At 36.0% G+C, this 23629-nt stretch overlaps 1 protein-coding gene across 1 annotated transcript in view; it reads left to right on the top strand.

Moving 5' to 3' along the window:
• The window catches only part of LOC120191484 (chromatin structure-remodeling complex protein SYD-like), a 35869-nt gene extending 13008 nt beyond the window's left edge, over nucleotides 1-22861 (top strand). The window contains exon 15 of the mRNA XM_039194426.1: nucleotides 22719-22861. Coding sequence (XP_039050357.1) covers nucleotides 22719-22856 — 138 coding nt within the window. The 3' untranslated portion in view covers nucleotides 22857-22861. The remainder of the gene's footprint in view (nucleotides 1-22718) is intronic.
• Nucleotides 22862-23629: the final 768 nt, after the last annotated feature.

Below are 23629 nucleotides of genomic sequence, written 5' to 3'. Positions count from 1 at the left end.
GTATTCGACCGGTGACAGACGAAGGTAGAAGACTAGTTAACTTGTTTTAGGGTCTAGAGTATTTAGTCTAGATGTACCTTTAAATATGTTTATTGTCTCTTAAAAGATAAAACACTTTTGTCCCAATAAAGATTATTTATAATAACAGACATGTTTTTGGATCAATGCCTCGAACATTTCATGCATTTTTGCATTTTGCATCTACATTTCATTTTTTAAGCATTTTCATAAACATGAAATTTCTTCATGGAGAATTCGATGAAGTGGTTTTAACCACATGACACCACATGGAAACAAGATTGTAACATCAAAAGAAAAAAACTGAAATCATAACGAATGAGCCCGATCAGCTGGTTGTACGACTAAGCCTGCCAGGATGATCTAAGAAAAGAGTCCACGTATCCTAAGGGCTACGATGTTGAAGTTGTTTGCAGTTGCCACATAGGATGCTCCATATATTCCTCTGAGAACTATAAGACGCTGAAGCGCGAGATCCAAAACCTGATGGATTCAGGGGCATGGACAACCGAAGAAGGGGACATTTCATATATCATTTGCACTTAGAGGATTATTTTGTTTGAACACGTCTTTGATCTTTCATGTTTGCTTAATCTTTTAAATGATTGAATTTATGCTACTTTCTAAGGTGGAGCAATTGAACAAATTTTAATCTTTAGTTCTTCGAATATTAAATGAATTAAGGATTCTTTTAATTCTTCAAGAATTATAGATTTTTGACATATGGCAAGATTAGACTTTTCTTATCCTGTCTCAAGCCCCAAAATAAAATAACTTGATTCTTTACCCAAAATAACTCATGGTCATTACCAAAAAGACCAAATTTTGACATTACCTCCCTTTGAAACTTTTGAACATTTCCTTTATCTTTTGATACACCCATACCTTTCTTTGAGTCAAATAAAGTCACACCATTGTCTTTTTAGACTCAAAATTGACATTTTTATGCCATTAAAACCCAAGGCATTGAGTTGTTCATTTGAACATGAGCCTTCTTCTAAGACACAACTTGGGGCATCTCGCAGGGAGCATGAACATTGAGACATGTTGGGGGCAAGAAGCAGAAAGAAGAATTCACTCGGAATAATTCTACCATGTATTAATTGCACTGTTTTCATGTGAATAAAAATAATTCTGAAAATCTATCCCCCTCGGGATACCTCTTCTGTGAGGACTTCCATGTATGAAATGATGAACGACTTTCTTTCTTCATCCCTTCACAACAGCAGAAAATATATATCCCTTGTGTCCCCTTTTGAGCCTATAGTATTTTTCTTCTGATTCAACCCTAACCAAGGATCACCCTCCACACTGGGGGGCAAAGTGGAGAAACTCTGCTCGCATGAGTGAAGACATTGATTCAGATGAGATACTGAAAAGTGAACCAAATGCCAAGTGCAAAGATTTAATCAAAGCAAAAAGAGAAAAAGAGAAAAAAAACAAAGAGAAAATAAAAAGATAAAAAAACAAAGGAAAATTGAAGAAAAAAGAAGACAAGATGCATATGCAAAGATTTTCTCGATTAAAATGACGCATCGAGATTCAAACTATAAGATTGATCAAGCACAATCATTTCCGAATCACTGAACCACTTCACTCGAAGATCATAGATCATCAAATGAGATCGATCAAGCACAATCATTTCTGAATTACTGAATCACTCCACTCGAAGATCATGGAGCATCAAGAGAGAGACACATACGGGCATATTCAAATTGAGAAATATATTATCGAAGACATCAGAATGAATTGATCCTTGGTTCAATCACCCTTAAACACTTGTTTGAGCCTTTTATCCCTGTCTTTCATAACCATGAACCATGACCTACGTTACGTGCCTTAAAAGTCTATTCTAATCATACATGGATTTCTAAACAGAAGAAACTATCTTCAGATTTCATCCCGCCCATCAGGATTAATCTTTATTTGTAAAAAAATAGTGTAATTAATGCATGATAGAGAAAAATAACAAAAGGGGGTTAAAGACGTAAATTAAGAATAACTTCTTGAAACCAAAGGAGGATTCGAGTTGAAAACCTGAAAAGGCGGCTCGAATACAAAAATTGGGCAACTGAGGCGATCGCACGAATTCCTTGATAAGGCATCGCACAATCCGAGCTTGACCATGAAAGTTGGGAATCGGAGAACACATCCAATAGAGGAGCATGCAAGAAACCCCATCAAACCTTTGAGCATCAAATAAACAAAAATGCCAAACCTTTGACCAAACACAATAATCTGAGACATTTTTATCCTTTCCTTACTTAACCATTTCCCAAAAATAGATTTGATATTGGCACGTGTCAAACAACTATAATTTATTGAAGGATTAACAATGTAATTAATTATTTGATATACAATAAACTCAAGTTTTATGATTTGTCTCAATTGTAAAACCGTGAAAGGGGCAATATTTTCAAAACTTTTGGTTAAACATTTTTCGAAACTCTTTTTTTGATATTTTCAGAACTTTGAAAAAAAACATTTTTTTTTCAAAATAAGACAATCTCTCTAGAGTGGATCTTGGTAAATGACATGTGGCTCTCAAACACAAAACTCATGCTTAGAATCAATACTGAAGCAAGAAATCAGGAACAATGAGGGAATCTTTGAAGATTCAACATCAAATGTTGGGGTATTTTTTTAGATTTAACATCAAATGTTGGGACATTTTTTGAGATTCAACATCGAATATTGAGGCATCTTTGGGAATTCAACATCCTGATGCAAATTATAAGACCTTTTGAAAGCATTTCCTCCATATGCAGGAACAAGTACACAAAGCACGAGACTCCATCCAGGGGATAAAACATAACTAATTCATGTTACATGCATCTTAGACATACTTAAGAGCATCGCATTTATCATTTTTTTTATACATAAGTTTTTTCATCTTTTAGAGTCAAGTTTTAACTTCAAGATGAAGGATGCTCGATTCAAAAGCACATGGTGGTTGCTCTACCTCACAGTGAAGAGGTGACTGTCTGACAACAAAAACAACTTTCCAGTTTCAATCAGAGTCAATTTCAACTTCACGGTGAAGGATATTGAACTCAAAGTGACACAATTCGCTCGAGAGTAGATTTCAACTTCACGACGAAAGATATCTAGCTCGAAACCAAACTTCATAATAAAGGGTTCATCCACAGTTTCAACTTCACGGTGAAGGGAATCGTGTCTACCCGCAACATACAATACTTGGATTTCAACTTCACAACGAAGGATATCCAAGTCAAGGCTCAACTTCACGATGAAAGGGCCACCTACGATTTCAACTCCACGAATGAGGATATCGTGCCATTCAAGACAACACAAGTTCAACTCCACAAAGGGACGACTGGTTGTCAACAAATAATTTCCCAATTTTAGAGCCAATTTCAACTTCACGGCAAAGGATATTGGACTCGAGACAACACAAGTTCAACTTCACAACGAAGGGACGACTGGTTGTCAACAAAAAATTTCCCAATTTTGGAGCCAATTTCAACTTCACAGTGAAGGATATTGGACTCAAGATAGCACAAGCTCAAATTCACAACGAAGGGGTGGCTGACTGTCAATAAACAATTTCTTAGTTCCAGAGCCAAATTTAACTTCACGGCAGAGTATATTGGACTTGGAACAATAAAACTTACTTGCATTTCAACTTCACGACAAAGGATATCCAATTCCAAGGCTCAACTTCACAATGAATGGGTCATCCACGATTTTAACTTCACGACAAAGGGAATCTTGCTCACCATTGTCTCTCTTGAGACAGTTTCCAAGTTTCCATTGAAACAAAATATTTGAATATGTTTTCATTGAAACTAATTTCGTCTCCCTTCAGACATTTTCTTTTGGAACTAAATTTTGTCTCCCTTGAGACAGTTTCTCTTGAAACATAAACATTGAAAACATTTCCCTTGAAATGAATTTTATTTCGATTGAGATAGTTTCCCTTGAAACAAAATTTTATCTCCCTTGAAACATAAACATTGAAAACATTTCCCTTGAAATGAATTTTATCTCGATTGAGATAGTTTCCCTTGAAACGAAATTTTGTCTCCCTTAAAACATAAACATTGAAAACATTTCCCTTAAAATAAATTTTATCTCGCTTGGGGTAGTTTCCCTTGAAACAAAATTTTGTCTCCCTTGAGACAGTTTCTCTTGTAACATAAACATTGAAAACATTTCCTTTGAAATTAATTTTGTCTCTCTTGAGATAGTTTCCCTTGAAACAAAATTTTGTCTCCCTTGAGATAGTTTCTCTTGAAACATAAACCTTGAAAATATTTCCCTTGAAACACAAACTATTTAAATCAGTTCCCCTTCAAACGAGTTTTGAGACAGTTTCCCTTGAAACAAAATCTTTGAATATCTTTTCCTTGAAACAAATTTTGTCTCCCTTGAGACAGTTTCTTTTAGAACTAAGTTTTGTCTCTCTCTTGAGACAGTTTCTTTTGAAACAAATTTTGTCCCTCTTGAGACAGTTTCTCTTGAAACACAAAAAAACCCTCGAAATTGTTTCTCTTGAAACACACACACAAAAAACCTTTGAAAATATTTCTCTTGAAACACCAAACCCGAGTTCGATTACCCTCAGCTTCGAGGGCACATCATTTACAACATAATTTAAGGCTAGAAGGGTTATCTATCACCAAAACACCTTCGAGTTTGACTATGCTCAACTCTAAGGCACGCCATTTACAGTATAACTCAAGGCATGAAGGGCTATATGTCAATAAAATTATCGAGTTCAATTCCATTCAGCTCGATGACACCTCAATCACACTAATTTTCGGCTGCAATCGAGGTTTTTCAAGCCGAGAAAAAGGTCTGGGTTAGCCGTGCCTTAGTAGCAAGAAGCCTTTTTTCCGTCAGAATGGCTTAAGTCGAGAAAAGCTATCTATCAGCGAAGACTTTTCGAGTTCGGTTTCATTCAGCTCGAGGGCATATCAACCACATTATGGAGTCAAGAGATTATTTTCCAGTCGAATTTTTAGCCATGGTCTTTAAACCGAGAAGAAGACCAAAGTGGACTACAACGAGAAGCCACATTCTGATTCAAATTATTACAAGATGGACTCAACTTCGCGACGGAGGAGCCATCCACAATTCAATTCGACAAGGAGTTATTCTTCAACTCCACTGAACGAAAATTTGTGTCTTTTTATCTTTGTCCTATTTTTCGTTCCACGAAAAAGGACAAAGAGGGGAAGCTGTAGACACCCATTTTTCTTAAAAGATAGAACTAGCAAGAGTTCCTCTCCTAGGAGGACTCTTCCACTACCATATCTTTTAAAGAAACAACCACACCAACAAACGTGCAACAACCGAGCAAGGAGTCTAGTTGCATTAGGATTCTATTATTAATATGATTCTAAAAATAGTTAGTTTTTTTACTATAAATACATGTAATCCTCCCTATTTGTAACACACGATTTACATACAAAAATACATAGGAAAGCACGAAAAAATACAAAGGAAAAGCTATTGTAAACGATTCGAAAAAGAAATAAAAGGTAGCATCTTTTTTACCTTGATTCGTTCATTTCTCTCACGTGCATGTTTTTTTTTCTTGAGATTTGGTTCGAATAACCCAAAACATAGGTTGCGCCGATGACCAAAAAGGGGTGGGGTTTCGAAGTTTCGAACCTAGATCTACCCCCGAGGCGTGTTCCTGTTTTTAAATATTTAATTCTACCCATAAATTATTTTTTTTGCTTCGAAATTTGCCCATCGATTTGTTTTTTCCTTTTGATTTGGTCCCTTAAATTTACGTTTTAATTATTATTATTTTATTTATTTAACTTTATTTATATGCACATTTCCCTTATTACTCATTTTATTTAATTGTTTTGTTATTTTTCTTTTCTTTTTTTCATGTAATACTTTTTTTACATCTTATGCATTTTCTTTTTTTACTTTAGTATATATTTTTATTTTTTTTAGATTACATATATATATATATATATATATATATATATGTTATTTTTATTATATGTTTTATTAATTTATATATATTTACTATTTTTTATGTTTTTATTATATATATATATATTATTTTTACTTTTTTATTATTATTTTATTTGTTTGTTTTATTTATATATATTTTTCTTCTTTTTCTTTATTTTTTATATATATTTTTATTTATTTTATTTACTATTTTATCTTTGCTTTCTTTATCTTATCTTTAATTTATTTTATTTTTTCTTCATTTTAATTTATTTCTTTCTTACCTTTTTATCTAACATGGTTTTTTGACCGTCTTAAGGGCACACATTTAAAACTAATTAAGGTAAGTAATTGGGGTCGTATTTTTACCTTTTACTTTTAAATTACAATTTTCTTAATTTAAGACAACTGGAAATTGCGTAGTACCGAAAGGGCAGTTCAAGGGTGCTAACCCTTCCTTGACTGTAACCGACTCCCGAATCCGCCACATCTTTGGAAAGACGCAGATCAGGAAAGAAATAGTGTATCTGATCAACCCATTTGTTTTAAAATAAATGATCGGTGGCGACTCCAATTCGTTAATCTAAGTCGAAGCCCAATTTCGGGCCCAACCGAAAGACAGTTCCGACAACTACCTTTTTTTATAATAATTGAAGGCCTCGTTAAAAACCCCCTTCTTGATTACAAGATCTTGTAAAGAAGCTCTTTAATCAGTGGAAGGAGGAAAGGAGTGCCTTAGAATTTCATTCAACAACTGAAATTACATAAGATACAACCGGAGAAACACCCCCTTCAAAAACAGAAAAAAACGACACCCGTAAACAACCAAATACAATAACACTGACTTAGGCTAAACCAACTATGATAAGGCAACAACCTCTGATTAATTAACCTTTTACTAATCTACCACCACCCTTACAGACTCTTAGTGTATGCATGACCGAGAAAACACAAAACATTTAAACAATCAGCCTATAAACAATCAACCAATCCCCTGCTTAGCTAACCTGTTAGCCTCCATATTACAGCTCCTAGGAATCCATCTAAGAACAACGTCCAAAGCAGAAATGAGAGCCCCAATTTCCTCCACCAGATCACCGAAGGAAGTAGGAGTAGAGTGTTGGTTACAAATCCATTCCACTGCACTTTTAGAATCACTCTCAATAATAAGTCTTCCCTTCTTAGCCAATCAAATAAATCGAAAACATCAATTCCCTCCTTAATAGCTTTCAATTCTGCCAAAATAAGAAGACTAGGCCCTACTGCTGTAGAGAAAGTGGCTAAGGTAGAGCTGTTTGAATCTCTTAAAATAACTCCAATTACACTTTTCAACCCATCCCCTCTTACTTCCCCATCCACATTAAGTTTAAACATATCCGATGGAGGAGGTGACCAACCAATAACCATCTTTGAGATAGAAGAGTTTTAAATCTTATCAGACTGCGAGGGATCCCCTACGAGCAGATCGGTCTGCATACCGACAGTAGGGTATTTTGCCAGATACCATTTAACCAACCTAAATCTAATGAGGAAGAAGAGAGCATTGCTATCAAAATTTCCGTTATCAAACACCACCAGATTCCTAGGCTTCCAAATTGACCAGAACACGATAGTCGGGATAAACCTCCAAATAATAGAATTATGCCTTAGATTCGACCAAGAACAAAGAAGGGAAATGGGATCTTGAGGCAAAATAGTATAAATATCCCATAACTTTAGTAATTTGTTCCAAATCTCTCTTGCAACAGAACGCAATAAGAACATGTGTTCTACTGTTTCCTCATGAGAACAGCATAACGGACAAAGAACATTATCCAAAGAGATCCCTCTTTTCTTCAACTCCACTCTAACTGCCAATTTATGATGACAAATCTGCTACAGAAAAGTTTGAACTCTAGGAGGAGTCAATCCTGTCCACACCCACTTATTCCACTCAAACCTACCTTCAGAATTGCTCGACAACATCAATCTGCAAGACTTGACCGAGAACAATCCAACCCCTTTCCCGACCAAGAAAGAAAATCATCCACTGAACCGGACATCACAATATTATCGAGCAAAGACATTAGAGGAATCCACTGTTCCAATTCTCAGTCACATAGATTTCTTCTTAGATGAATATTCTAAACCAAAACATTATTTTCAAAGCCACCAAACTCAGATACTTGCCCCCATTTATTCGTCGACAAAGCAAAAATTCTGGGAAATTGAGTTTTCAATGTCAAATTATTCACCCAAACATCAGTCCAGAAAGCAATCGACCTACCATTCCCCACTTGGACCTTGGAATTAGCTCTCAATCAGTCTCCAATCTTTTCCTTTTTCACATAATTATTCAGAATACCTCTCCATACCCAAGAATCTATAGGTGAAGCAACATTTGTTATTGAAAGAGATAAGTTGTTAACGTTATTTTTATAGCAGATCATCTTTCTCCACTAACTATTTTTTCATTTGCAATTTTCCAAACCCATTTCTCAAGTAAGACTCTATTCATCAAACTAATTTCTAGGATTCCCAACCCTCCCTCTTCAAAATGTTGACAAACCGAGTTCCAATTCACCCAGTGAATTCTTTTCTTTGCTTGATCTTCTTCCCAAAGAAAATTAGCTATCAAAGAATTCAACTTCTGAGTCACCTTGAATGGAATTTTAAAAATAGAGAGGTAAAAAATGGGCAATGAGGACAACACTGATTTAACCAACACAAGTCTTCCAGCCATCGACAAAGAATTAACTTTCCAACCTGCTAATTTTCTGTTAAAAATATGGATTACCGGTTCCCACAAACCAACATAATTTTTCCTTGAACCAATTGGTAAACCAAGATATGTCATTGGAAAAGACCCCACTCCATAGCCCGCTTCCTTAGCCCAATCTTTTAGTATATCAACTTCCATATTAATGCCATACAAAGTGCTCTTTGACAGATTTAAATACAGCCCAGACATAACACTGAAAACCCTCAAGACTCTCCTAATATTTAATATCTGCATCGGTGAATCTCTACAGAATAATATTAGATCATCTGCAAACTGTAAATTAGTCAAATGGAAGGAATTTTCAACACTACTGATATTGAACCCTTGGAAAAGGCCTAGATCAGCAACCTTGATCAACATTAAGTTTAATAATTCCCCAACTAAATTGAACAGGAGAGGGGACAGACTACAACCTTGTCTCAACTCTTTACTAATGTGGAATTCCTCAGTTGGAGATCCATTCACTAACACCGAGATTAAGGCTGTAGAAATGCAACAATCAATCCAAGAAATTCATTTATCCCCAAAACCCATAACCTTCATTAATCTTATTAAGATTGACCATTCAATTGAATCATAAGCCCTACGGAAATCAACTTTGAAAACTACTCCACGCCTCCTTTTTTCCTCCAATATTATATGCCTTTATTTGCCAAAAGAGCATAGTCAAGCAATTTTCTGTCTGGAATAAAGGAAAACTGCGAAGGGCTGACTATGCCTTTAATAACTGAAACAAGCCTTTTCGAAAGCACTTTGGAATTTATTTTATATAAGCTGCCAACAAGACTTATGGGTCTAAAGTCTTCAATGCCCTCTGGATTCAGTCTCTTGGGGATTAGATTTATAAAAGAGTGATTAACCATATTCTCCCATTTCCTACCTCTGTGAAAATCCTGAACAAATTTCATAATATGCTCCTTCATTATAGGCCAGAATTTTTTAAAAAATCCCTAAGTAAACCCATCCGGTCCAGGTGCCTTGGCACTGTCCGTATAACACCCCCAACCCGTATCCGACCCGAATACGAGTCTGAGGTGTCACCTTGAATTTTCAAACTTTGACACTTATTGAAAAACAAGGAAATTTAAAAACTTTCATTCAAAATAAAGACTGTTAATTTACAAAAATTGACCATACTACACAAAATCGATCAGAGCATTTATAACTCACAAATTGTTTACATGTCAACACACTAATTACAACAAAATACCTACATTGTAAGTTACTCCTGATCTGATCCTTCCTGTAAAGTATATTGTCCACTAAGCTCTTAATTCTGATCTTCCTGCTTCTTGGCACCTACGTATAAATCACTTACACGCTAAGTCACAGACTTAGTGAGGCAATAAATGAACATGTAACAATAAATTCATGAATATGCACCCTTACCTTTTTATCATGATATTTCAATGTACATATATATTATATGATAACATATGTAAACATGATATGCACATATGAACTTTACTTCTTATACACTTTTCCATTCCATTTATCTTTAAATTGCCCATGTACATTATTAAGAACAGAGGTACTTGAGTAAATTGAGGTTGTGCACTAATGCTGTCACCACAGCTCAATAAATTCCCTCATGGGGGCACCGAACATTCGTTCAGTATTTGTCCCGAAGGACCACTATGTCCCGAAGGACCACTAATTGTTCCGAAGAACCACTATGTCCCGAAGGACCACTGTATATCCCTCGACTCTTGGCATGCCAATTATACCCACATTTCTCATATTAAAGGACATGGGCTTAATTAAAATTCTCATTATCATATCACTGCTATCACTTCTCATATAGCACATAATTTATTTCATATACACACGATTCTTTTCAATATTCACATACATGTATCATATTACCCTTGCAATGGCATTTGTTCACATAATATCATATTAAAGCATAATAAATTGTGCACAAAATCACTCTAACAATAATGCATGTATGCATATACATGAATATGAAATTATGAATTCAACTATCAGAGATAGACTTATCACAAGTCTTATCTCCATACACTTAAACCATAAGATGCACTCACCTTAGCCTTGCTCGTTTTGACTCGATATTAATCCTTTGATTGTTCCGGAACATACTTACGTTCTATATCTACATAGTAATACATTAATACATATCAGTATACTAATTAATATATGCTAAACTATCAATTCTTAGTCTAAAAGAAAGGATAACTTTATCTTTAATGAGGGTATGCATCGATGCACTCTACAGTATATCAATGTATTCCTTAACGGGTGCATCGATGCACTACTTATGCATCGGTGCATGAATCACATTCGATGTTTTTATTCAATGGGGTGCATCGATGCACTACTTATGCATCGATGCACTAATGGCATTCGATGTTTTTATTTTATCATAGTGTATCGATGCATATTGAATGTGCATCGATGCATATTGAATGTGCATCGATGCACATAGCCCAGAATTGTTATTTTAATCACAAAATTCATCCTTTTTTCTCCCCAATTCTTCTTATTTCACTTCCTTAAATGTTTCTAACTTGCATACATATACTTGCACTCATTACTACTCAATAATCACTTCTTTAAACTTAAAATCCAAACTTCCACATAGAATTCAAGAATTTCACCTCAATTCCAACATGTTCAAAATCTAATTTCAACACTTCATATCCTTTAATTAGATAGATGACAAGTCAAATTCAACTTCTTATTCCAATTATGAACTCTATTTCGAAACTTCATTCACAAACTCCAAATCATTAAATCCTCCTACACTCTTCATTTTGTTGTTTTGAAGCAAATTAAGCTTTCCTTAATCTTACTTATCACCTAATAGTCAAAACCCAACTTAAATTTTAGCACATAATCATCTTAAAAGAAATCTCACCTTTGCTTAGCTTCACACATGAAGAACAAGAAGAGAAAGGAAGAGAACTCTGGAAGCTTATGTTTTTTTTCTTCCTTCTTCCACGTGTAACTAATATAAATATAAGAAATCTTAATTATTTTCCCTTACAAATGACCATTCTATCCTTCAATTTCATTTTTCCTTGCAATTCAACCCTATACCAAATTCAACACTATTCAATCATTCTATTTTAATCACCACATTCTGAAGTTTTATAATTTAGTCACTAACCCGATATTGAGGCTGTTACAAATCTCCCCCTTAAGAAAATTTATCCTCAAATTTTCATTGCGCAAAGAAATGGGGGTACTGATTCTTCACGTCTTCTTCACGCTTCCATGTTGCTTCCTCTACTTTATGATTCTTCCACAAGACTTTAACCAATGGAATAGTCTTGTTCCTCAATTGCTTTACTTCGTATGCTAAGAGTTTAACCGATTCTTCTTCATAAGTCAAATTCGGTTGAACCTCAACTTCTTCTGGGGTGACGATGTGGGAGGGATTGGATCGATATTTTCGAAGCATTGAGACATGGAATACATCATGAATCTTTCCCATTTCAGATGGTAATTCCAACTGATATGCTACTGATCCCACTCTTTTCACGATCTCATATGGACCAATAAATCTGGGACTCAGCTTTCCTTTACGTCCAAACCTCAAAATTTTCTTCTAATGAGATACTTTTAAAAATACCTTATCTCCAACTTGATACTCTATTTCCTTTCTCTTTGAGTTTGCATATGATTTCTGTCTATCAGCTGTTGCTTTAAGATTATTTTGAATAACTTGAACTTTTCCTTTCACTTCTTGAATCAATTCTGGACCGAGGACTTCTCTATCTTTAAGCTCATACTAATTTAGGGGCGTACGACATCTTCTTCCATAAAGAGCTTCATAGGGAGCCATTTTAATGCTTGATTGATAACTATTATTGTAAGCGAACTCAGCAAGAGGCAAATACTTTTCCTATGATCCTTTGAACTCGATAACACAAGCTCTTAACATATCCTCTAAAATTTGGATTGTTCTCTCGGATTGCCCATCGGTTTGTGGATGAAACGTTGTACTAAAGTTCAACCGAGTTCCCAACGTTTTATGCAATGATTTCCAAAATCGTGAAGTAAATCTAGGATCTCGATCCGAAACAATAGAAACAGGCACTCCATGTAAATGTATAATCTCCCTGATGTATAACTCAGCATACTTATCCATGGAAAAGTCGACTCGTACAGGAATAAAATGAGCAGACTTAGTCAATCTATCTATAATTACCCAAATGGAATCTCTTTAATTCGGGGTCAAAGGTAACCCCGCTACAAAATCCATTGTTACATTCTCCCATTTCCACTGAGGAATAGACATAGGTTGCAACAGTCCAAACAGAACCTGATGTTCAGCTTTGACTTGCTGACATGTCAAACATTTAGATATGAATTCTATAATGTCTCTTTTCATTCCAGGCCACCAATATCGACTTTTAAGGTCCATATACATCTTGTTTCCTCCCGGATGCATAGTCAATGGACTACAATGAGCTTTCGTTAACAAATCTTTCTTTAACTCATCATGATCTGGAATCACCAACTTCCCTTGAAAATACAGACTCCCATCCGACTTAATCTGAAAATCTTTTACTTTCTCTTCTTTCACTTGTTGTAGCTTTTTCAAACATATTTCATCTCTAGCTTGCAATTCTTTAATTCGATCCAACCACGATAGCTTGAGAGTTATTTCTATATAAATTGCACCGTCTTCACTAATTGATAATCTGGCATTAAGAGTTCACAAAGTTACAAACGTCTTTCGGCTTAAAGCATCAGCTACTACATTTCCTTTACCCGGATAGAAATCAATCACCACATCGTAATCCTTTAAGAATTCTACCCATCTTCTTTGTCTTAAATTCAACTCTTTCTGAGTCATCAAATACTTTAAACTCTTATGGTCTGTGTACAAATAACATCGTTCACCATATAAGTAGTGACGCCATATCTTAAGAGCGAACAATACTGCCGCCATCTCCAGATCATGTGTTGGATAATTATTCTCATTTGATTTTAATTGCCTCGAAGCATAGGCCACCACTTTACCTTCCTGCATTAACACACATCCCAAACCGTTATGAGACGCATCACTGTACACTACAAAGTTCTTACCAGATTCGGGTTGCACCAAAACTAGAGCTTCTGTCAAAATCTTCTTTAACTTTTCAAAACTCTCTTGACACTCCGGAGTCCAAGAAAAGTTTACATCTTTCCTCAATAACTCAGTTAGAGGTAATGCTATTATAGAAAAGTTTTTAACGAATCTTCGGTAATAACCAGCTAACCCCAGAAAACTCCGGACTTCTGACACATTCTTTGGAATTTCCCACTCTAAAATAGCTTTAATATTTTGAGGATCCACTCGAATTCCTTCGGAAGAAATCACATGTCCAAGGAACGTCACTTCTTTCAACCAGAATTCACATTTGGAAAGTTTGACATAAAGCTTCTTTTCTCTTAAAGTCTGTAGAATTGTCTTCAAATGTAAATTATGCTCTTCTTCCGACTTCGAATACACTAAGATATCATCGATGAACACCACTACGAATCGATCCAAGTAGGGTTGAAATATTCGGTTCATAAGATCCATGAAAGTAGCCGGAGCATTCGTAACTTCAAACGGCATCACAATAAACTCATAATGACCATACCTTGCTCTGAATGGTGTCTTTGTAACATCTTTATCTTGAATCTTCAATTGATGATACCCAGAACGTAAATCAATCTTCAAAAATACTGAAGCTCCCTTTAACTGATCAAATAAATCGTCAATTCGGGGAAGTGGATACTTGTTCTTGATGGTCACTTTATTGAGTTGCCTATAATCAATGCAAAGATGCATAGATCCATCATTCTTTTTGACAAACAAAACTGGAGCTCCCCATGGTGAAACACTTGATCTAATAAATCCTTTGTCCAATAATTCTTGCAATTGGATCTTTAATTCTTGTAACTCTTTCGGAGCCATTCTGTAGGGTACGACGGCGATAGGTGCAGTTCCCGGCATTACTTCAATATGAAATTGTACTTCTCTGTCTGTAGGCAAACCCGGTAATTTTGCAGGAAAAACGTCAGAAAATTCTCTGACTATAGGGATTTCTTCAATCCCCTTCTCTTTAGCTCTCACATCCAGCACACTTGCAATAAACCCTTGACATCCCTGTAGCAATAACTTCTTTGCCGACATCATTGAAATTACATTAGTCAATGGGTTCCATCCTTCACTAAATACTATAACTTCTACCTCTTCTGGACTTCTCAATGTTACTCTTTTCAGCCTACAGTCAACATTAGCATAATAACGATATAACCAGTCCATTCTCAATATCACCTAGAATTAATCAAAAGGTAGTTTCATTAGATTAGTAGGGAATTCAATTCCCTGAATCCGTATGGGACACCCTCGACATACCATATTAACTCAAGCATTGTGTCCTAACGGATTGATCACTATTACCTCACTGCTAGTAACTTCTAAAGAAATATTCAATTCTTGCACCAACTTACTGCAAATGTAAGAATAAGTAGACCCCGAATCAATCAATACAAACACATTCTTGTCATACAATTGGAAGGTACCTGCTATGATCTCTGGGTCATCTCTATCCTCGCTAGTCTTGAGATTATACACCCGAGCGGTGGAGCGTATCTCTTGTGGAGCTGATGAATCGGATTGACTTCTTCCTCTGCTTCTACCTCTACCTCTCTGGGGAGCCGAGGAAAAACTCTCTGGCTGAGCGGAATCACCGGCTAACATGGGATAATCCCGAACAAAATGTCCAGTGTCTCCACACTTAAAGCAAGCTCCAGAGATCAATCTACAAGTTCCCGAGTGATTCCACAATGTGGACATGGCTTAGCTTGATTCTGATTAGATCTCCCAGAACTTGATCCCACCGACTGAATTTGTCGACCCCTCATCTGATTAGATCCTCTAGCGGAGGATGTCACCGACTCTGTTCTAGCTTGGGGTCTAATACCAGCATCTCTACCTCTATTGGATGGTGCAGAACTCGAGGATGCACCTGATCTCTTAGATGTCTAAGCTCGTGAATCTCCAAATATCTCATTTTGAGCTCTTTCCAGAGCTTTAGCACGGTTCACCACTTCTTGAAATGACGATAGATTCAACACAATTAACATTTCTTTTATTCTTGGACGCAAACCTTTTACAAACCAATCGCAAGCATCCTTTCCCGTAGGAATAAGCTCAGCAGCAAAGCAGCTCAGTCTATTGAATTCGCACTCGTACTCATACACTCGTACTCATACACTCGTACTCATACACTCGTACTCATACACTGTACGACTCCATTGTTTCAAACTCATAAACTCTTGTTTCTTCTGCACATGAACTGATCTCTGATGTACTTATGCTTAAATTCTTCTAAAAAGAAAGACCAAGTTACTTGATCACCAGACATCCTCAAGGTAACATTGGTCCACCAAATTCTCGCTTGCCCTCGGAGCAAGGAGACTACTCCATCCAATTTCTCAGCTTCAGAACAGTGAAGTCCTTCAAGCATAATCTTTACGTCATTAAGCCAAAGGTCTGTAGTAACAGGACCTTCTTCGGATTCACCTCTAAACTCTGGGGGCTCCTAAACTCTTCAACTCTTTTGCAACATTCATTCTGGGAGTGAAAGTAACAGAAGGTTGAAAATGCGCTAATACCGCGTCCAGTGTTCTAAAGAACACATCTTGTTCACCTCTAGGCACTCCAAAGGGTGCCTGCTCTTCACTCTGCCTGGCCAGGGCAGGTGAATTGTTGCTTTCAGTGGGCCTATCATCTCCCGCTTCACTCTTAGAGCTACCATGTTCGGACATCTATAATAATAATATAATCATATCATTCTATTAGCAAAACAGTATACTTACTGTTATATCAGATCAGAAGTTCTCACTATTTTATTGGCATGCACACATTATAAGACACTCTAGACACCGGTTCATGCCGAGAATCGACTAAACCGTAGCTCTGATACCATTAAATGTAACACCCCAACCTGTATCCGACCCGAATACGAGTCTGAGGTGTCACCTTGACTTTTCAAACTTTGACACTTATTGAAAAATAAGGAAATTTAAAAACTTTCATTCAAAATAAAGACTGTTAATTTACAAGATTGATCATACTACACAAAATCGATCATAGCATTTATAACTCACAAATTGTTTACATGCCAACACACTAATTACAACAAAATACCTACATTGCAAGTTACTCCTGATCTGATCCTTCATGTAAAGTATACTGTCCACTAAGCTCTTAATTCCGATCTTCCTGCTTCTTGGCACCTACGTGTAAATCACTTACACGCTAAGTCACAGACTTAGTGAGGCAATAAATGAACATGTAACAATAAATTCATGAATATGCACCCTTACCTTTTTATCATGATATTTCAATGTACATATATATTATATGATAACATATGTAAACATGATATGCACATATGAACTTTACTTATACACTTTTCCATTCCATTTATCTTTAAATTGCCCATGTACATTATTGAGAACAGAGGTACTTGAGTAAATTGAGGTTGTGCACTAATGCTGTCACGACAGCTCAATAAATTCCCTCATGGGGCACCGAATATTCGTTCAATATTTGTCCCGAAGGACCACTATGTCCCGAAGGACCACTGATTGTTTCGAAGAACCACTATGTCCCGAAGGACCACTGTATATCCCTCGACTCTTGGCATGCCAATTATACCCACATTTCTCATATTAAAGAACATGGGCTTAATTAAAATTCTCATTATCATATCATTGCTATCACTTCTCATATAGCACATAATTTATTTCATATACACATGATTCTTTTCAATATTCACATATCTGTATCATATTACCCTTGCAATGGCATTTGTTCACATAATATCATATTAAAGCATAATAAATTGTGCACAAAATCACTATAACAATAATGAATGTATGCATATACATGAATATGAAATTATGAATTCAACTATCAGAGATAGACTTATCACAAGTCTTATCTCCATACACTTAAACCATAAGATGCACTCACCTTAGCCTTGCTCGTTTTGACTCGATATTAATCCTTTGATTGTTTCGGAACAGACTTAAATTCTATATCTACATAGTAATACATTAATGCATATCAGTATACTAATTAATATATGCTAAACTATCACTTCTTAGTCTAAAAGAAAGGATAAATTTATCTTTAATGAGGGTATGCATCGATGCACTCTATAGTGTATCAATGTATTCTTTAACGGGTGCATCGATGCACTACTTATGCATTGGTGCACGAATCACATTCGATGTTTTTATTCAATGGGGTGCATCGATGCACTACTTATGCATCGATGCACTAATGGCATTCGATGTTTTTATTTTATCAGAGTGCATCGATGCATATTGAATGTGCATCGATGCACATAGCCTAGAATTGTTATTTTAATCACAAAATTCATCCCTTTTTCTCCCCAATTCTTCTTATTTCACTTCCTTAAATGTTTCTAACTTGCATACATATACTTACACTCATTACTACTCAATAATCACTTCTTTAAACTTAAAATCCAAACCTCCACATAGAATTCAAGAATTTCACCTCAATTCCAACATGTTCAAAATCTAATTTCAACACTTTGTATCCTTTAATTAGATAGATGACAAGTCAAATTCAACTTTTTATTCCAATTATGAACTCTATTTCGAAACTTCATTCATAAACTCCAAATCTTTAAATCCTCCTACACTCTTCATTTTGTTATTTTGAAGCAAATTAAGCTTTCCTTAATCTTACTTATCACCTAATAGTCAAAACCCAACTTAAATTTCAGCACATATCAGCTTAAAAGAAATCTCACCTTTGCTTAGCTTCACACGTGAAGAACAAGAAGAGAAATGAAGAGAACTCTGGAAGCTTGTGTTTTTTTCTTCCTTCTTCCACGTGTAACTAATATAAATATAAGAAATCTTAATTATTTTCCCTTACAAATGACCATTCTATCCTTGAATTTCATTTTCCTTGCAATTCAACCCTATACAAAATTTAACACTATTCAATCATTCTATTTTAATCACCACATTCTGAAGTTTTATAATTTAGTCACTAACCCGGTATTGAGGCTGTTACAGTCCGAATAAAAGATAGCCTCATGTTTCGAAAAATCAACCTCTAAACCATCCTTTTGATCATCTATCAATTTAACGAAATTTAGATTAATTTCGTCCACCTCCAGAGTTGATTTTGCATTATAGTTGAGCTTGAAATAATCTGATATAGTAGCTCTAATCTGGCTCGGATCAGTAATCTCTTCACCCGCCACTTTCAAGGTCGAAATGGCATTTACTCTGTTCCTATTCAGGGCACATAAGTGAAAGAATCTGGTATTTCTATCCCCATCCTTTATCCACTTCAGTCTTGACTTCTGAAGCCATATACTTTCCTCCTTCCTATGCAAATTCCACAATTCATTCCTCCAACGCATGAGTTGCTCCATGTCATGTACAAAAATACCCCCACCTTGAGACCTCAATTCCAAATTATTTATCCTGGTTTCCACATCAAAAATCTTCTCGGAAAACCCCTTCTGATTAATGTTTGGCCAGTTTTTAATCGATTTCTTTATATCTTGAAGTAGGCTAAGTAAACCCCTTCGACCATTCTCCATCTTCAAATTAGCAACAGAATTCTGTATCACCCCAGCAAACCCATCTTCCTCTAGCAAGTAGTTAAAAAACCGAAAAGGTTTAGGACCCCAGTCTTTGAATTCTTCTTCAAGCAACAAAGGGTTATGGTCGGATAGGGATTTTGTTAGCAATTTTTGAATTACTTTTGGAGAGTTCTGAAAGAAATTGTCACTTAATAAAAACCGATCTAGTCTTATCCAAGTGGAAGATTCCCTATTATTTCACCAAGTAAACCTCCCTCCAACTAATGGTAGCTCCATAAAATTTAAGCTTTGGACAAAAGCGTTAAAAATATCCAAAGAATGCCAATTCTGAGCCACTCTGATTTTCTCCTCTGGATCTAGGTAAGTGTTAAAATCCCCCCTAAGCATACTGGAAGTTCTAAAGATTGCACAAAACTACTCAGCTCTCTGAAGAAATCCTCCTTATCAACCTCTACAGCCGGACCATACACGTTAATAATAACATAGTTAAAATTAGTCGCCTTAAACTTCCCTGATAAAGCAATAAATCTGCTATGAAAATGTTCCCTACTGACTTCAAAAAAAATTCATTCCACAAACAGATTAAGCCCCCTGCAGATCCAACAGTTGGCTTCCAGCTTATACCTTTTAGCCAAATACCCCCCAACTTCCTCCATAATCCATTCTGGAACTTATTCAGTTTAGTTTCCTGTAGAAGCAGAATGATTGGTTTAACTCTGCTAACTAATCTTGCAACAGCTCAGATTTTTTCTTTTTTCCCAAGTACCCTAACATTCCAGGTAATCATTTTAAATTGTGACATTAAAGAGACAATCAGAAAAACCTTAAACAACTGACAACAACACTCAAGAACCCCTTGAATCCCCTTTCAACTCCATCTTCATGATCACTTCTTCCAAAACATGTTGCCCCTCTTTAAAAGAGATCCCTAACATGTCACAAACCTCTCTGGTAGCAGCTACCTCAATTCTTTCCTTAACAGAAGGGTATGAATACTCAGAAGTTACACTGTATTTATCCAAAGAATCCCTAACCAAACTCCTATATACCCTTCTATAGACTCTATCGTGAAAACTAATAGAAACTTCACCCTCCGAGCCAACACTACCGGAACGAGTGGGGGCAATCCTTAACTTTCTTTGATTCGCTGTAGAAAACAGACTGTAGAAAGAAAACATACTGTATTGTAGAAAACATACTGTAGGAAACAGACAAGTCTGTTATTTTATTCTTGCATACTTTCAGTAAAAACATATTTCATATTTATATACAAATTATGCCTCTAAACTAGGAAACTCTAAGTTAGAAAAGATATTAATCCTGGGAGATGTAATCCCTTGAAATAAGGGATTGAAAAAAAGAAAATAATTACAGAATCTCTTGACAGCTCATTTTTATAATTTCTACATTCGCATTATTCCTTGGGCGAGAAAGAAATTGAATCGAGTTTTTAAAACTAATCCCCTTATTTCCCCCTGTTTTCCATTTTCCATCCAAAGTTAATAACGAGCATATCCCACCCTGATTCCTATCTAACTCTCTTACACTCGAACTCAGAACATTACTGGCGTTGAGGTTCAACTGAGGAACATCTTCTACCAACTTTATCGTCTTTGAGTACGCCTTTTGTTCAACAGAATATTTCCCCCACTCTTGCTTTCCAGTAATTACATTACTGAAAACATGAACCCCATCGCCACTTCTCTGCCCAACATACTGCCACTGGTTCATAACATCAGCCAGTTCAGCTTGAAACTCTTCATTCGTATGAGCCACTCCATTATCGATCGAATACACAATATCCTCCAACAAATTAGATTCCCTCACTCCCATACCCACGTGATTCCCACTTAGAATTTTATTAATCCCACAGACAACTGGCAGCCCACTAATCTCTAACAAATCCATTCTAATATTATGCCCATTATCATGGTCAGCCATTCCATACCCCAAGATGACATCCCCTATGCTTAAGCCTCTTTCTCCCCCTTCAATAAAAAGCTCTGACATATTCTGCTGACCTGTGTCTCCACCTGGAGATGTCTTCTTAGAATAAAAATTAACACCTCCAAAATTATTTAAAACTACTTTCCCACTCACACTCCCCTTGACACGCGTGCCACCCCCATGTGGAGAATCTCGGTCCCATGCTTCTACCCTGTTGTGAGAGTCAGACATCGCCTGAAAACCCATCTGCCCATCCTGACCTTCGATAACCGCCTCTTGACTCCCGTCCGACGAGATGTTCTCCCCAGGATCCACTGATCCTTCCTCATCAACCACATTTTCTAACACCAGGAAAAAATATGCATATCCTTCCACCTTAATTTTAATAGTAAACGACCTTTCATTCGTTTTAATGGTAATATGGGGGTACATAGAACGGACTTTCCACCCTCAACAGCATATGCACCACCCTACAATCCACTCGATTGACTGTTTGCTCCTGAATTTTCACAAGCTTGCCCCATCTCGAAGCCAAACTTGAGAAAAATGAATCTGACCAGTAATTTAATGGGACACCCATCAGAGAAACTGCACAGAACAGTAATGGAACACAATTCTCGTCCAAAACATGCTCCAACCTTTCAAACCAGAATGATAATGCCTCCAACTTTCCTTCCATCGTTACAACCTTCTCCTCGACTGATCGAAAAACTACTAAACATGAGTTTTTTGCATAATCCCATCGTACCACCTTAACATTGATTCCTTCAGTTTTTAAAGCTCTATGCACAAATTTAACATCAAAAATCACCTTACAAATACCTGTTAAGGACAAACTCAGCCATGTCATTTCCTCCATAGGAATGAACACTTCCAGAGGCTTCTTCCTCCCCCTCTTCTCTCTATAATTGCCCACTTTCTGGCCCTCAAATTTATTAACTCCCAATATTGTATCCTTGTAAGACCTACCATCAAAAAACCTGCTCAGCAACTACTTCTTCCCTCCAACACCAACTTGGGATGTTGATCTTTTCCCTATCTGTTCCTTCTCTCCAGTACCAAATCCCCCCAACACGTTATTTCACTTCAAATGCGATGAAATAGTATTCCTCTGGTATTTTGCAATCGACATCGTTACTCTCACCCCATCAATCAAGACAATGTTCATCATTTCCTTTGCATAAAGAAAATCCTCTTTGCTTGCAAAGTGCACAAACGCAAACGTACAATCCTTATAATTGGGTCTCCTATTCACTACCGGAATGAACACCTTAGTCACTTTGCCATGGAAACTAAAACGTTCCCATAAAGCCCTTCTAGGCACTCTCCTACTAAGATTATCCACAAAAGCTACCCAAAAAACTCCTCCAGGCACTGAACTGCCATTACTTGGAGAGACACTACCTTCCGAAAACTCTCTCTGTCTCTCTAGACATTCTTTAACCGTGATGGAAGACTACCTCACCTTTAAACAGTATCGCTATCTTCGGTTGGATGGCCAGACATCTGGGGGTGATCGTGGTGCGCTTATTGATAAGTTTAATCAAAAAGGTTCTCCCTTCTTCATATTTTTTCTTAGGTAATATTTTCTCCTAGCATACAAAAAAAAAGACATAGGAAGGGGAAAAAAGAAGAAAAAGAGAGAAACATCTATGTTGTATGCTTCTGAAGCTCTGGAGGGGAGTAAGGAGGGAAATCCTAGTCTAGAAGTTTATCAAAATTTAGACGTGTTCTTATGATACATCTTATTCTAGTTATATCCTAGGAGGTTATATGTTGTAGGGGTTTAGACATTAAAGGGGATCAGGTATTTGAATTTTGGATGGTTAACATGTAGTAGACATCTTTCGAATATTTCAGTCTATCAAAATTTAGGCATATTATTATCAGATCTTTTTTTTATAATAGAAACTGCATTCCCCTCATTTGGAATATCCTTATTCTCATTAAATATTGGTAAAATAAATAATTAATTAATTGTTTGATAGACTTTTTAATTTGTTTGACTTTTGCATGTGTTTTCAAAGGGTTTTCAAAATAATAATGTTCGATCAGAAACAATAATTAAATATTATTGTGTTCACTCTTAAAATTATTTTGGGTGCTATTATTTTTAAATTTATAATGGAATTTTAATATTTTTTATTTCGATTGGAGTAAGAATCGATTGCTTCAAGGTATGATAGATCAGTTCTTCTCGATAGGAAATAGTTTAATATTATTATTTTTCATCCAAAATTTCTAAAAATGTTATTTTAGGGAATCTTAAATTAAATTAGACTCGAACTGTACATTTTATTCGAAAGATAATCTATTAATCGATTAGGTACCGATTTAGGGCATTGTGGGGGTGCTA

Source organism: Hibiscus syriacus, unplaced genomic scaffold (assembly GCF_006381635.1).
Source record: "Hibiscus syriacus cultivar Baekdansim isolate YM2019G1 unplaced genomic scaffold, ASM638163v2 tig00116970_pilon, whole genome shotgun sequence".
NCBI classification, from domain to species: Eukaryota; Viridiplantae; Streptophyta; class Magnoliopsida; order Malvales; family Malvaceae; genus Hibiscus; species Hibiscus syriacus.
The sequence above is the reverse complement of the archived record's forward strand: the minus strand, read 5'-3'. Positions and strand labels throughout refer to the sequence as shown.